We start from the raw sequence: 16,116 nt of genomic DNA, 5'->3' as shown, positions 1-16,116 counted from the left end.
TTGGGACCTTTTGCCCCCTTTTTCCCCTCTCTCTCTTTTCTTTTGGGACCTTTTGCCCCCTTTTTCCCCTCTCTCTCTTTTCTTTTGGGACCTTTTGCCCCCTTTTTCCCCTCTCTCTCTTTTCTTTTGGGACCTTTTGCCCCCTTTTTCCCCTCTCTCTCTTTTCTTTTGGGACCTTTTGCCCCCTTTTTCCCCTCTCTCTTTTCTTTTGGGACCTTTTGCCCCCTTTTTCCCCTCTCTCTCTTTTCTTTTTGAAATTCCCCCACCCCTTTTTCTTTTCATTTTTCCCCCCATTGTCACTTATTATCATCCAGGAAAATCTTCAATAACCTCCTTGATGATCAGCTCTTCTCAGTTCTTTAAAGCCATGATTTTTGTCCTTTATTTTGTTGTTGTAATTGTAACCTTGAAGCTTCTACTAAGGTGCTGCACAAAGCCTTTCTTTTGCTTGATGAATTTGCTAGACCTGTCTCTGTGCACTGGTTTAGACTTAATTCCCTGTTGTGCTATGAGGGAGGGGTGTGTGTGTGTGTATATATATGTGTGTATATGAGAACTTCTTGCACATAGAGCATGTTTGAATTGAACATCATACTTGTGAGGTGAGAGTTGTTGTTTTTGCTGTATTCTTGAGCAATAAAGAGCAGTTGTAGGAAATGTCTATTAAGCAACTGCTTGTGGCAAGCTGCTGCTCAGTGTGTATCCAAAGGCAACTATTGTACTTAAGTTGGTGCTTGCCAGCATGGAGCATCTTGTTATTTCAGGTTCCTTGAAGTACCTGCTTCTGTGCAGCTTAACTATGAGAGAGACAGGCTTTTCCTTTCAGGTTAGGATGAGCTACCCAAACCAGCTTAGAAAAATGAAAGAATACTAGTGGAAAATAGCTTCTTGATCTTCTTCAAAGGTGGGTCAATCTTAAGCACCTCCTGTACTGCCAGGTCTTGTATAGCAGAGAGCAGACACTGTGATTATAAGGCAGAGGGTTTTGTTCTTTGGTGAACAGTTCAGCCAACAGCCTGATGCATCTGTGCATCCAATTATACAAGGCTCATTTGACTTCTTGCAACACATCTCTTGCTAATTAGAAGATCAATATGTGAAACTTAAACTGCCTTTACACTTCACAGTCCTTGATCTAAATTGACAGGTCTGCATCTAGTGATAGCCTTTTTATACAGGATGCAGAATTCACCAGGTTGGAAAAGACCTTTGAGGTCACCTAGTCCAACCTATCACCCAACACCATCTCATCAACTAAACCATGGCACCAAGTGCCCCATCCAGTCTCTTCTTAAACACTTCCAGTGATGGTGTCTCCACCACCTCCCTGGGCAGCACATGCTAATTAAATCTAGGTTATCAAAAGGCAGCACAAAATTGGGCACTCTCTTTCTGGGAAGAACTTCTTCCTAACATCCAGCCTAAACCTCCCCTGGTGCAGCTTGAGGCTGTGTCCTCTTGTTCTGGTGCTGGTTGCCTGGGAGAAGAGACCAACCCCATCTTGGCTACAACCACCCTTTAGGTAGCTGTAGAGAGCAAGAAGGTCTCCCCTGAGCCTCCTCCAGGCTAAGCAACCCCAGCTCCCTCAGCTCTTCACTATTGAGCAATAGGATTACTGTAGAGCAGTTAGGGTCCCATGGTTGCAGGACTTTTTCCCTTCTGAAAAGAAACAATGGATGCAAGAGGATTTTTCCTTGTGTTGAAAAGGCAGAAGCACTGCACATTAGCAGTGAAGATATTTATCAGAGCTTCCAGGTCTACCTGCAAAAAACCAAACCCAAACAAAGGTAAAAAGTAGTTGTTAGGGACCCAGAGACTCTGGTTTTAAGTGTTGGATACAGAGGAGGCCCTGATTTCAATGGCAAACAGACTGGTTAGGCTTCTAACAGTTTGCAGTTCTTGGTAGTGCCCCCCTGAGCCTGAAATGCAGATACCAGTAGATGATTAAGGCCTTTCCAATCGATTGCCAAACCAAGCTTTTGAAATTGGACATCTCTTTAATTAAAGTTCAAATGAAAAGATGCCCTTATCCCTTTGATCACCAGGAATGCTCGAAGTGTTCAATTAGCTGCTGGTTTACATCCAGTAGGAAGAGCTATTGGTTTCTAAACATCCACTTGAGCAGCTTAGCTAAGACTTCAGATACTTAAGGCATCTCCAGTGCAGCAAGAAACTGCTACAGAAGCTGAGCCTCCTGTTCTGTGTATCAAATATTATTGCCACAAAGGATCAGTGCTGGGCTCTGTGCTCTTTAACATCTTTATTGATGATCTGGATGAGGGCATTGAGTCCATCATCAGTAAATTTGCTGACGACACCAAGCTGGGGGCAGGAGTTGATCTGCTGGAGGGTAGAGAGGCTCTGCAGAGGGACCTTGACAGGCTGGGCAGATGGGCAGAGTCCAATGGCATGAGATTGAACACATCCAAGTGCCAGGTTCTGCACATTGGCCACAACAACCCCATGCAGTGCTACAGGCTGGGGTCAGAGTGGCTGAGAACAGCCAGGCAGAGAGGGACCTGGGGTTACTGGTGGTTGGTAGGCTGAACATGAGCCTGCAGTGTGCCCAGGCAGCCAAGAGGGCCAATGGCATCCTGGCCTGCATGAAGAACAGTGTGGCCAGCAGGAGCAGGGAGGTCATTCTGCCCCTGTACACTGCACTGGTTAGGCCACACCTCGAGTCCTGTGTCCAGTTCTGGGCCCCTCAGTTTAGGAAGGAGGTTGACTTGCTGGAACGAGTCCAGAGAAGGGCAATGAAGTTGGTGAGGGGTTTGGAACACAGCCCTGTGAGGAGAGGCTGAGGGAGCTGGGGTTGCTTAGCCTGGAGAGAAGGAGACTCAGGGGTGACCTTATTGCTCTCTACAACTTCCTGAAGGGAAGGTTGTAGACAGGAAGAGGTTGGTCTCTTCTCCCAGGCAGCCAGCACCAGAACAAGAGGACACAGTCTCAGGCTGCGCCAGGGGAGGTTTAGGTTGGATGTTAGGAAGAAGTTCTATCTAGAGAGAGTGATTGCCCATTGGAATGGTCTTCCTGGGGAGGTGGTGGAGTCACCATCATTGGAGGTGTTCAGGAGGAGACTTGATGGGGTGCTTGGTGCCATGGGTTAGTTGATTTGGTGGGTTGGATTGGTTGATGAGTTGGATGTGATGGTCTTGAATGTCTTTTCCAACCTGGTTTATTATTCTATTCTATTCCATTCCATTCCAATTTGCTAAGACCTTCAGAATGCATTTTATAAGTGACCCTTCCTATGCAGAGTAAACACTTCTGAGTAAAATTTGTGGGTGTGGAAGTGTCTAAAAGGAAAGCAGTACATAGGCTAACTGTACTCTGTCTCCACACTGAATATTATCTCCATGATGTAGAATGTTGCCTTCTGAAAGCAGGGTTGGCACCAGCATAACCTGCCAAGAGTGGTGCCTGAAGTTGCTGTATCTTTGGCCAGGCTGAGAGAGGTAAAACAACTTTTAGGGTTGTCAGTTGACAAAAAACTTATCATGAGTGGGCAATGTGTGCTTGCAGCTCAGGAGGCAACTGTATCTTGGGCTGCATCAGAAGTGTGACCAGCAGGATGGGAGAGGCGATTCTCCCACTCTGCTCTGCTCTTTTGAGACCCCACCTGGAGAACTGCATCCAGCTCTGGTGCCCTCCAGCCTAAAAAGGACATTGAACTGCTGGAGTCTGTCCAGGGGAGGACCATGAAGGTGGTCAGAGGGCTGGATCACCTCCCTTACAGGCACAGGCTGAGAGCATTGTGGCTGTTCAGCCTGGAGAAGAGAAAGCTTCCTGGAGACCTTAGAGGAATCTTCCAGTACCTTGAAGGGACCTTCAAGGAAGCTGGGAAGGGACTTTTTACAAGGGCTTGTTTTGGTAGGGTCAGAGGGCATGGACTGAAGGTTAAGAGCAGAATTAGACTAAATACCAGGAAGAAATTCTTTCCTGTAAAGGTGGTGAGACACTGGAGCAGGTTGCTCAGGAAGGCAGCAGATGCCCTGTCCCTGGAGGTGTTCACAGCTGGATTGGATAAGGCCTCAAACAATCTGAGAGAGTGGAAGGAGTCCCTGCCCATGGCAGGGGGGGTTGAGCTAGATGATCTTTAAGGCCTCTCCAACCCAAACCATTTTATGAATCTATGAACTATGCTAGTTAGAAAATTCTTCCTGGTACTACAGTGCCTCTTAAACTGAAGAATTTTGAGTGGTTATTTCCTACTACTGTGTAGCACAAAGGGCCAGTTCCATCCAGGGATGACTTTGTAAAGGTAGTGTGCCCAGGGAAAAGCCTGTTTGGCATCTACCTGCGTCGTTAGGCAGTTGAGGAGAGATTCTGCTTTTCCAAATCTAACCCATACTACTTCTGCACCTGAGCATTGGAATCCCTGACCAGAGGGGAGGCTCTGTCAGCCTGTCCTGTAAAAACAGGAGCTGACATGCAAGAGAGTGAGGCAGGAGCAGCAGTTTGGCTACGTGACGACCTGCAGACACAGACTAGTCCGTGGTCTCTTAAATTCTGATGCTGTATTTCACACTGCATGTTTCACACACACACAGAATCAACCAGGTCGGAAGAGACCTCCAAGATCACCAAGTCCAACTGATCACCCAACCCTATCAACTAGACCATGGCACTAAGTGCCTCATCCAGGTTGCTCTTACACACCCCCAGGGATGCTGACCCCAGCCCCTCCCTGGGCAGCACATCCCAATCTCTCTTGCTGTGAGGAACTACTTCCTAAGATCAAGCCTAAACTTCCCCTGGCACAGCTTGAGACTGTGTCCTCTTGTTCTGGTGCTGGTTGCCTGGGAGAAGAGACCACCCCCCACCTGGCTACAACCTCCCTTCAGGTAGGTGTAGAGAGCAAGAAGGTCTCCCCTGAGCCTCCTCTTCTCCAGGCTAAGCAACCCCAGCTCCCTCAGCCTCTCCTCACAGGGCTGTGCTCCAGACCCCTAATATCCAGCTTAAAGCTCACACCACTCACAGCCCATGGAGCTTCCAATCACAGGAATGTCCCATGAGGAGCCCCAGAAGCCGCCCTGGGGGTGTCTGGGGTGGGAATTAGGAGCTGCCAGGGGAAAGCAAGGCACCTACACACAGGATAACCTGAATCTTGATTAGCTTAGTAACTCCCAGCTCAGGTGGAAAATGGAGGTGCAATATGCAGACTGAGGAAAACATGAGTTAGATCACTCTGTGTTTTACAACATAGGAAAGGTGGTGTCTCAACAAGAGCAATTGCAGTGTTTGTAATGACTGCATTTCAAAGCAATGCTGTTCTAACTTCTCCCCTTGGATGGAGGGTTGGCCAGTGGGCTGTTTGCAAAGCACTCAGATCTTTCACAACCAAACTGATCAGTATTTTGCCGCCCCAGTGGTGTGAGGTGACTCTCTGTACACAACACAGTGTGCCCTTGTGTGGTTCCTTGTTTAACAACCTGCTCAGGCAATGTCATAAAATGTGCACTGATATCCTGGGGCAGGGTAAACAACTGGAAAGGTTAAGTGGGGGAACTTTGTCCAGCATGGCATTCTTTCAAAGTCAGTCTTATGACAAAGTGATCTGTGCAGTGGGTGAGGGAGAGGCTGTGGATGTTGTTCACCTGGCCTTTAGTAAAGCATTTGACACTAACTCCTACATCATCCTTCTCAACTTAAGAAGGACATTGAGACACTCAAACGTGTCCAGAGAAGGGCAACAAGGCTGGGGAGAGGTCTTGAGCACAGCCCTGTGAGGAGGGGCTGAGGGAGCTGGGGTTGCTTAGCCTGGAGAAGAGGAGGCTCAGAGGAGACCTTATTGCTCTCTACAACTACCTGAAGGGAGGTTGTAGCCAGGTGGAGGTTGGTCTCTTCTCCCAGGCAACCAGCACCAGAACAAGAGGACACAGTCTCAAGCTGTGCCAGGGGAAGTTTAGGCTGGAGGTGAGGAGAAAGTTCTTCCCCGAAAGAGTAATTGGCCATTGGAATGTGCTGCCCAGGGAGGTGGTGGAGTCCCCATCCCTGAAGGTGTTCAAGAGGGGATTGGAGGTGGCACTTGGATCCATGGTTTAGTTAGTCATGAGGTGTTGGGTGATAGGTTGGACTTGATGATCTCTGAGGTCTTTTCCAACCTTATTGATTCTATGGAGAAGCTGGCTGCTCATGGCTTGGATGGGTGGATGCTCCACTGGATTCAAACAAAGTCTGGATGGCTGAGCCCAAGGAGTGGTGGTGGATGGAGCTGAAGCCAGTTGGTGACTGGTCACAAGTGGTGTTTGCTGGGGCCAGTTCCCTCTGGTATCTTTACCAGCGACCTCACTGCGGGGATTCAGTGCGTTGTTGCAGACAGCACTAAATTGGGTGGGAGTGTTGGTCTGCCTCAGGGTAGGAAGGCTCTGCAGAGTGACCTGGGTAGGCTGAATTGATGGGCTGTGGTCAGTTGTATGAGGTTTAACAAAGTCAAGTGCTGGGTCCTGCACTTGGGTCACAACAACCCCCCAAGCACACAAGGCTTGGGGAACAGTGGCTGGAGAGGTGCCTAGCTGCATTCTGGCCTGTACCAGGGCTGGTGTGGCCAGTGGGACTAGGGCAGTGATCGTGCCCCTGTGCTTGGCAGCGGTGAGGCTGCCAAGGTCAGTTTTGGGCCCCTCCCTACAAGTAGGACATGGAGTTGCTGGAGCATGTCCAAGGAAGGTTAATGAATCTGGTGAAGGGCATGGAAAACAAGTCTTAGGGGGAGCATCTATCACAGTATAACTAAGCTTGGAAGAGACCTTGAGGATCATTGAGTCCAACCTATCAAGACAGACCTCATGACTAGACCATGGCACCAAGTGCCACATCCAATCCCCTCTTGAACACCTCCAGGGATGGTGACTCCACCACCTCCCTGGGCAGCACATTCCAGTGGCGAACAACTCTCTCGGTGAAGAACTTCCTCCTCACCTCGAGTCTAAATCTCCCCTGCTGCAGCTTGAGACTGTGTCCCCTTGTTCTGGTGCTGGTTGCCTGGGAGAAGAGACCAACCCCTTCCCGGTTACAACCACCTTTCAGGTAGTTGTAGAGAGCAATGAGGTCTCCCCTGAGCCTCCTCTTTCCAGGCTAAGCAACCCCAGCTCCCTCAGCCTCTCCTCACAGGGCTGTGCTCAAGGCCTCTCCCCAGCCTTGTTGCCCTTCTCTGGACACCTTCAAGTGTCTCAATGTCCTTCCTAAACTGAGGGGCCCAGAACTGGACACAGGACTCAAGGTGTGGCCTAACCAATGCAGAGTACAGGGCACAATGACTTCCCTGCTCCTGCTGGCCACACTATTCCTAATGCAGGCCAGGATGCCATTGGCCCTCTTGGCCACCTGGGCACACTGCTGGCTCATGTTCAGGTGGCTGTCGATCAGCACCCCCAGGTCCCTCTCTCTTTGGGAGCTCTCAGCCACTCTGACCCCAGCCTGTAGCTCTGCATGGGATTGCCGTAGCCAAAGTGCAGCACCTGGCACTTGGACTTGTTGAATGCCATCCCATTGGACTCTGCCCATCTGTCCAGTCTGTCAAGGTCCCTCTGCAGAGCCTTTCTACCCTCTAAGTGACTAACATCTGTTCCTAACTTGGTGTCATCTGCAAACTGAAGGAACTGAGGCTATTTAGTCTGGAGAAGAGGAGGCTGAGGGCAGACCTCATTGCTCACTACAACTACCTGAAAGGGGTTTGGAGTGAGGTAGGGTTTGGTCTTTTCTCCCTAGTATTAAGCAACAGAACAAGAAGAAAATTAATGGCCAGGATGGATGAGGCCTTGAGCAACCTGGTCTAGTGGAGAGTGTCCCTGCCCATGGCAGGGGGGGTTGGAACTAGGTGATCTTTAAGGTCTCTTCCAACCCAAATCATTCTAAGAATCCGTGAGAAATGCCCTGAAATTGTGCCAGGGGTGGTTTGGGAAGGATATCAGGGAAAAATTTCTTTCTTGCAAGAGTGGTCAGGTATTGGAATAGGCTGCCCAGGGAGGTGGTGGAGTCACCACCCCTGGAGGTGTTCAGAAACAGTGCAGGCACAGCACACTGGGATGTGGTTTAATGGCTATAGTGATGTTAGGTCAATGGTTGGAGTGGATGATCTTCGAGGTCTTTCCCAGCTGAAACAGTTCTGTGATTCATGAAGAATTACAGTTTGTCTTCAGAGCTTCAGGAGACTACTTACAGCCAAAAGTAGCAGCATAGGTGCAATAAACAGGATTCAATTCTTGCAATTAATGTTTTAATGCAATACTGCAATTAGACATTAGATTTTATTATGCTGAAGGATGCTAATGGCTGCTCTGTAATAGCAAACTGGCTGTAACCAAAATGCAGGTGTCCTTCAAGGCCATCATCATTTTCTTTACAGGTTGATCTTACAGGCTTGCTTGGTTCATATTAATTAGCCACAAAAATGTGTTCATGCTCAGCATGGAAGCACACTGATTCTCACTTGCACCTTGGCTAGCAGAGCCAAGCCCAGGTCAAAACAGCTCCATCAGATGCTGCTGATTTAATGTTCAATTTGTGTGCAAGTCAGGATGTTTCTGCTGTAGTCACATTTTTACCTTTTAGGCTTCCTGCTTTCCTTCTCCTGAGGTAGAATTGTTGTTTCTGGTATGAGACAGTCCTTGGCTAACACTCGATTGTTTCCAGTTCAATCTCTTCAGTGGTACTTGCTGCAAAGAAAAGGATAGTGGCATTGATTGGCAAATGGATTAGAAGGCCAGTGTTCCAAAGCAGACATTGCTGTGTTAATGGGTGAGACAGTCTGACCTTAGTATTAGCTCGAGTTAACTCACCCACTGTTACATTTTAAAGACATCTTTTTAAAATAGGTAGCTGCCTTAAGAGTCCCTCTTGACCTCTACAGGGATTGCTCCTAATAGCTCTGGGCAGGCCACACCTTGAGTCCTGGGTCCAGTTGTGGGCTCCTCAGTTTAGGAAAGATGTTGAGTTGCTGGAAGGTGTCCAGAGAAGGGCAACAAAGCTGGGGAGGGGTTTGGAGCACAGCTCTGTGAGGAGAGGCTGAGGGAGCTGGGGTTGCTTAGCCTGGAGAAGAGGAGGCTCAGGGGAGACCTTATTGCTGTCTACAACTACCTGAAGGGTGGCTGTAGTCAGGTGGGGGTTGGCCTCTTCTCCCAGGCAAGCAGCACCAGAACAAGAGGACACAGTCTCAAGCTGTGCCAGGGGAGGTTTAGGCTGGATGCTAGGAAGAAGTTCTTCCCAGAAAGAGAGATTGGCCATTGGAACGTGCTGCCCAGGAAGGTGGTGGAGTCACCATCCCTGGAGGTATTAAGAAGAGACTGGATGGGGTGCTTGGTGCCATGGGTTAGTTGATTAGATGGTGTTGGGTGATAGGTTGGACTCGATGATCTCAAAGCTCTCTTCCGGTCTGGTCTGGTCTATTCTATTCTATTCTGTTCTCTTCTGGTCTATTCTATTCTCTTCTGGTCTAGTCTCACTATGAAAACCAAAGTCCTTATAGGAACTTATGTCCTTGTGTCTCTCTTCATGCCTTCTGAGAAGAAGGCTGTTCTAAGGTGGAATTGGGGCAGAGGTTAGGTCCCTGCTTCAGACCATGTTCTAGGAGATGACAAAGCAATTTCCAGAACTGTGTTTTCCCTGAACTCTGCCAAATGACTGTGTTTGATTCATCTCTGAAGAAAAACTGTCTCTAACTGGAAGAAGGACAAAAGCATGTGTATTCTGGCATGATAGTAGCTACAGAAGCTTGTGGGCATTGTGTGCTCTATGAAAACAGCAGCAGCCCTTGGAGCTGTAGGTGAGCAGCAGAAAGGAAGAGATGGCTCCAGCCAACATCATCTCTTCTTGTGTCTGGTTTTGCAGTTGACACAAGGCTTAGGATTCCTGAGTGGGTCTTGTTGTAACAACTTCAGCAGCACTTATTAGAGCAGACAGACTTTCTGCCTACAGGACAGAAACCCACTAGTGGATCAGCACTGACAAAGAAGGGAGGCAAACACCTGAAATGTTTTGAAATAGTAAAAGAAACTTCCAAGATACTTCCCAAGGATGTGCCCTGAGCTTGAGCCCAGGCCTGTGGCATGGCACCTTGTCTTGCTGCCTAGGTCAAATATTCTTGGCTGTGGCTGGGAAATTTCTTCTCTAATATGTGAATGTTCTGTTCAGCGTAGCCCTTGTGCTCTCTTGATCTGCTTTCCTGGACTGGTGTCTTTGGCACACAGTAGGAGTCTGGGGTTATATCAGTCAGTGTTCATTTAAGTCCACACCTAGATCAAACATGAGGATAGTATAAAGGGGTGGTTTGAGAGGAGAGGGAGGGGCACAGTCCTTCAACAAGTGATGTAGGGGCCACTCCCAAGGCCCCTTTGTGTATTTTTCCCTAAAAGACATCCTTCTGGTGCAGTCCCTGAGAGCACTGCTGATGCTCGTGACTTTGTCTCCTGCCCTCTGATGGGGGAATTATTGCAGCTCCCTAAACTTTGCATTCAGCAATGCTGTGAGATGCTTTGTGGTTTCTGAAGTACAGTGTATAAACCAGATGCCATGTGGATTGTTCTGCAGCTACATACCTATTATTCAGTTCCCTCAGCTACTAAAGGGTTGAACAGGATGACTGAACTGAGCACTTCCCAGTCTTGTTTCTCTTAGCAGAGGAACATCTTGTCCTTGCCATGGCACCTTTATGGCTTGTATTGAAAGTGAACTTTAGGCTCCAAGTTCAGATGTGAAAGCCCTATGCCTTGACTGCATTCTTAGACAGATACCTGTTAGTTTGTGCGTGGTCTTCTTCTGAAACAGGTGCAGAGACTTATTACACAGCCACATGAAGCAGATCAAAAGGGCAGACACCGCAGCGAGGAAGGCAAAGAGAACTGCTACAAAGTGTAGATCTTCATAGATGATCTCTGCAGGGAGGACAGAAGAAGATTAGCATTATAAAACTGATCATGAGCAGGGTAGTGTTTAAACACAGGGTAAAGCCAGGAGCTCCCATCTGGTTTGTACCGTAAATGTTGACTATGATGGTGCCGTAGGTGTTGGTCCCATGCTCCTCCGTCACAGTGACAAAATAGTAGCCAGCATCTCTCATGCCTACATTCAGAAGCTGTATAGAGCCATTGTCAAAAGTAGTCACTCTGTCCTTGTAGGCTGCAGAGATGTTGACGTAATTCCCACTTCTCCACTCGACAATCTTGGTGGTGCCCCAGCTCGAGACATGCTTCCACTCAACGGTGGCGACACCTCTGCAAGAGTATTCCACGGAGAGCAGTATGTTTTGTGCCACTGTGGCATTGATGTTGTGCTGTGGGACAACCAATGACACTCCTCCAGGAGCTGAAATACAAAAGAGGGTGATGAGTGTGGAGGTGATGCTGCCCCAGCTGTCCTGGGCAGGATGGGAACTCCCAGTGGTCTGCTTTAAGAGAGAGTGGAATGGAATGGAATGGAATGGAATGGAATGGAATGGAATGGAATGGAATGGAATGGAATGGAATGGAATGGAATGGAATGGAATGGAATGGAATGGAATGGAATGGAATGGAATAAACCAGGTTGGAAGAGACCTTCAAGATCATCATGTCCAACCTATCATCCAACACCGCCTAATCACAGTATCACAGTATAACTAAGGTTGGAAGAGACCTCGAGGATCATTGAGTCCAACCTATCAACACAGATCCCATAACTAGACCATGGCACCAAGTGCCACATCCAATCCCCTCTTGAACGCCTCCAGGGATGGGGACTCCACCACCTCCCTGGGCAGCACATTCCAAAGCCTAACAACTCACTCGGTGAAGAACTTTCTCCTCACCTCGAGTCTAAACCTCCCCTGGCACAGCTTGAGACTGTGTCCCCTTGTTCTGGTGCTGGTTGCCTGGCAGAAGAGACCAACCTCCACCTGGCTACAACCTCCCTTCAGGTAGTTGTAGAGAGCAAGAAGGTCTCCCCTGAGCCTCCTCTTCTCCAGGCTAAGCAACCCCAGCTCCCTCAGCCTCTCCTCACAGGGCTGTGCTCAAGGCCTCTCCCCTTGTTGCCTTGTTGCCCTTCTCTGGACACCTTCCAGCAACTCAACCTCCTTCCAAAACTGAGGGGCTCGAACTGGACACAGGACTCAAGGTGTGGCCTAACCAAAGCAGAGTACAGGGCACAATGACTTCCCTGCTCCTGCTGGCCACACTATTCCTAATGCAGGCCAGGATGCCATTGGCCCTCTTGGCCACCTGGGCACACTGCAGGCTCATAGTCAGGCTGTTGTCAATCAACTAAACCATGCAACCAAGCACCCTATCAAGTCTCCTCCTAAACACCTCCAATAATGGTGACTCCAGCACCTCCCCAGGCAGCACATTCCAATGGGCAATCACTCTCTCTGTGAAGAATTTCTTCCTAACATCCAGTCTGAACCTCCCCTGGCGCAGTTTGAGACCGTGTCCTCTTGGATAATGCTTTGGAGTTTCTCTTTCTGCTGACCATGAAAGGAACAGAGATACTTAAAGACCAAGTGCACATTTTAAATCAATGCTAAGTCAGGAGGAATGTTTGCACCATACACAACAAGTAATTGGATATGTTTTAGTACCTAAGAGGAGAGAGTTTGGAAGAGCCTTTTCAAACAGTTCTAGCCTAGTTCCTGCTGCTGTGGGTATGGAGCTGTTCACAACAGTGTGAAACTGGACTGACCATTTAGTTTAATGTGTAACTGCAAGAATTTCTTTGCTTGCATGGGGGTGGTTCTGCATGAAGATTTGGATGGAAGCCAAACAGCTGAGTTTCGGGTGGCATACTTTTTTAGCATTAGGGGTGTGTTTGGGACACTTGGCCTGAGACTGAAATCCTGCTATCTACCCACAAAAATGAAATCAGGCAAAGCACAGAGTAAGCCTCGTTGCTGAGTGCCTTTTCCTGGTTGGGGTTGGAGCTGCTCACCCATTCTCCTCTCATCCTGTGGCAACAGCCTGGCTACAAGAGCAGTACTGAGAAATGAGGTTGAGCTGCAAATGTCTGTAATCTGGTGAGGTGAGAGGACAAGATCCTCAGCTGCCCTGAAGGAGGAGTGCAAAGCAGGACCCCTGGGGATGCTCTTGGAGGCTCTGCAGTCTTCAGAGAAAAGCATTATCTCAAAAGGCAAAGAAAAACACTCTCCAAGGGAAATAAATTGGTTTTAAAACCTTATAAAAATTAAGAACCTCCCTATGGCCAACCCCCTCAAGCTGACTTCAGTCCTGTGGGTTCTGTGAGGAGAATTCAGCAACTCTGCTGCTCAAGGGAAGGTAGGAAGCTCCTGAAGCCAGTTAGATTCCAGTGGCTTTCTCCCATGCTAGTCCCAAAGGTGAGGACATACTCTTTTCCCTCCTCCCCCTGCTTTCTTTTCTTTCCTCCCCCCTGCTTTCTTTTATTTTCCTTCCCCCTGCTTTCTTTTCTTTCCTCCCCCCTACTTTCTCTTCTTTCCTCCCCCCCGCTTTCTTTTCTTTCCTCCCCCCCTTTCTTTTCTTTCCTCCCCCCTGCTTTCTTTTCTTGCCTCCCCCCCTGCTTTCTTTTCTTTCCTCCCCCCTGCTTTCTTTTATTTTCCTTCCCCCTGCTTTCTTTTCTTTCCTCCCCCCTACTTTCTCTTCTTTCCTCCCCCCCGCTTTCTTTTCTTTCCTCCCCCCTTTCTTTTCTTTCCTCCCCCCTGCTTTCTTTTCTTGCCTCCCCCCCGCTTTCTTTCCTCCCCTCCCCTCCCTGCTTTCTTTTCTTTCCTCCCCCCCGCTTTCTTTTCTTTCCTTCCCCCTGCTCCAGCTAGATAGGATCTAGATTCTTTTTTCCCAAGATAACAAAATTCTAGGAGTCCCTCTTTGTGGCTATCTCCTCATGCTGGTGCTGCCCAGCCTCCTTGCAGAGGCACCATGCTTTCTGGGTAGCCCAGTGCCTGCATCCTCAGCTAAGCTGTGGCTTGCTGCTCAGCCTGTGTGCAGGAGACACTGACCAGAGCTGTGAAACAGCAGGTTGTTCCAGCTAGAGAAACAGAACCGACGGGAACCTCTGGTAATCGCTACAAATTGTTCTGATTGTTCTCGGCTCCATGTGTTTATTTAAAGGCATTTTGCACTGTTTCTGACCAGACAGGAGCTGAATGTCTCACCACGGTGCCCCTTTTATGTTGTGATAGAGGTTTTGTTTTGAATATCAGATTGCGAGGTAAATGTAAAGAGTTAAACAAAATCTTCCCATTAAATTACCTGCAAACGCATTCTGTCCCTGTCCAGCACACACAGACAAAAAAAGGGCAGTGTGGTGTCTAACCATTTTAAAACGTTTTGAATACACCCTCCCCTTCGATCACCTGAACCGGTTCAATCCGAGCAGAGCCACATCGGCCTGAAGAGCAAACATCACACCCGCCCCAGCGCCCTTCGCAGGGCCTCTGTGCTCTGCCGCTTGCACAACCAGACCCTTCACGCCCAGTAAAACACGCACCGAGAACAGGGTACCGGTGCCGCTGAGGTGTGGTGAGTTTGCTGTCCCCGGCACACTACTGCGTTCCAAAGCATCCGCCTAGCCGAGGGTGGGAGCACGGCTCTGTGTACCAGCCCCGGCTGTGGCAAGGTGGGAAAGGGCTGGCGGCCAGGAGCCTTCGCGCAGGAGCTCCCAAACAGGGGACAGCTCTGTAAGTCTGGAGACACCCTTCGGTGTCCCAGTTCTGCGTCACCTTTATGAATGAGAAGGTGCGGCGTGTCCGAACCAAGCCCACTGGTGGCACTGCCCAGCCCAGTTCCCGGGCGCGGGGCTGGCTGCAGCTTTCGCTGGCTCTCGCTTGGAGACCACCGGCCGGGCTCTGCGTGCTGCCCCCCTCCCAACTCGGCCCCCATCGGGGGCGGGATTGAAATCTACCTTCCCTTTCGGGCTTGTTAACCGCGATTTCTTTCCTTCGCTGTTGCTGGGAATGTAAAGGAACGGCTGTGATAGTCCCCGGCCGGCAAGGCTTCGTTCCCCCGCATCCTCCGAGCAGCAGAGGCGGGGACAAGCCTTCGCAGACCATTTCCAGCCTGCAGGGAGCAGCGATGCCTGCCTGTGATTCCGTGATCCCCCGCATGTCTCGTCCCCGTCCCTTCCATAACAGCCGGAACCGGTGGAGGGACGGGCGGGCTCCCTGCTCCGCACTGCCCCGCGCAGAGGGCGATGCTGGGGCATAGCCGCGGGTAGCGCGGCGAGGAGCACGAAAGGGCCAAGGAAGGAAGCGGAGGGGAGAAGCGGACACTTACTCTGCAGAGCCCACCCGGCGGCCAAGCAGAGGGTGACGGTCCCCACGACAACACCCCGTCCTCGGCAGCCCTGGAGCGGTCTCATCAGACGGAATCCGATGCGCCGGGGATTGCATTTAAGCGGCGGGGGCCGGCCAGCGCGGCCTGACCCCGAGGCCGCCAGCCCCAGGCTCTTCCTCGCTACTTTCCCCTCTCTTTCTCCCCCTCCTGCCGCGGCTCTGGGGCTGGTCTCAGCACCCCTGCGGTGCGCGCCGCACCGGCCCCGGGCTCACCCACGCCTCGCAGCCCGCGATCGGAGCTCCGATAGGGACTGAAGATGCAATTGGCTGGGGAAGAGAAGGCGCTGCCCGGCAGTCTGCCATCGCCCCAGCCAGGAAATGAGCGCTAATGGCCATCCGGGGGGGGCCGCTCAGCCCTGCCCAGCCATGCCGCTCCCCAGCAGGGTAATGAGCCGTGTCCCCCGGACCCCCGCCGGAGCGGAAGAACCGAGCCAGGGGACGGGGACGCTCGCCAAAGAATGCTTTTTGTGTGCGTGTGATTGCTAAGGAAACGTGCAGCCTCAAGGGAAATTCGCCTTCGGGGTGTTAAAAAGAACTTTATTGCCCACAGGAGTCTGGTGATGCTGCTGGTGAGCTTGTGGGGCTGCGCAGCATCTCCGTGTCCCCAGGGCTCATCTCAGATTTCCACGCAGGCAAATGAGCCCGTTTCCCTTCCCACCGTACTCAGCACAAGCACTGAGAGCTCTTCTCACTTCCCATCGTCTTCCAGAGGCAGTACCTAGAGACTCCTGTCCTTTCAGAAAGCATGAAAGAGTGTGAGCTGCGGGAAACAGGATTAACAAACGTGCAGCTGTCCCAATCCTGAAAACTCACCTTTGCTCAGGACTGGACGCTGCCAGAGGCCATGGGTA

General features: G+C 50.2%; 1 protein-coding gene across 1 annotated transcript; it reads right to left on the bottom strand.

Moving 5' to 3' along the window:
• Positions 1 to 7,562: 7,562 nt before the first annotated feature.
• On the bottom strand, positions 7,563 to 15,659 carry VSTM5 (V-set and transmembrane domain containing 5). The gene is made up of 4 exons (XM_068145630.1): positions 15,207 to 15,659; positions 10,969 to 11,298; positions 10,728 to 10,868; positions 7,563 to 8,654 (listed from the first exon to the last, which is right to left on the bottom strand). Exons 1-4 carry the CDS (start codon positions 15,289 to 15,291, stop codon positions 8,611 to 8,613), a joined length of 600 nt encoding a protein of 199 aa, XP_068001731.1. The 5' UTR covers positions 15,292 to 15,659; the 3' UTR covers positions 7,563 to 8,610.
• Positions 15,660 to 16,116: the final 457 nt, after the last annotated feature.

This window comes from Melanerpes formicivorus, unplaced genomic scaffold, assembly GCF_026170545.1.
Source record: "Melanerpes formicivorus ecotype bairdi unplaced genomic scaffold, bMelFor1.0.p_v2 SCAF_1, whole genome shotgun sequence".
NCBI classification, from domain to species: Eukaryota; Metazoa; Chordata; class Aves; order Piciformes; family Picidae; genus Melanerpes; species Melanerpes formicivorus.
The sequence above is the reverse complement of the archived record's forward strand: the minus strand, read 5'-3'. Positions and strand labels throughout refer to the sequence as shown.

Coding starts and splice junctions, on each gene's coding strand:
- VSTM5 (XM_068145630.1), bottom strand. CDS start 15,291: ATGAGACCGCTCCAGGGCTGCCGAGGACGGGGTGTTGTCGTGGGGACC. Junction 10,869..10,968: donor CATCATAGTCAACATTTACG/GTACAAACCAGA, acceptor TCCTCCCTGCAG/AGATCATCTATGAAGATCTA. Junction 8,655..10,727: donor GACCACGCACAAACTAACAG/GTATCTGTCTAA, acceptor TTTTCTTTGCAG/CAAGTACCACTGAAGAGATT.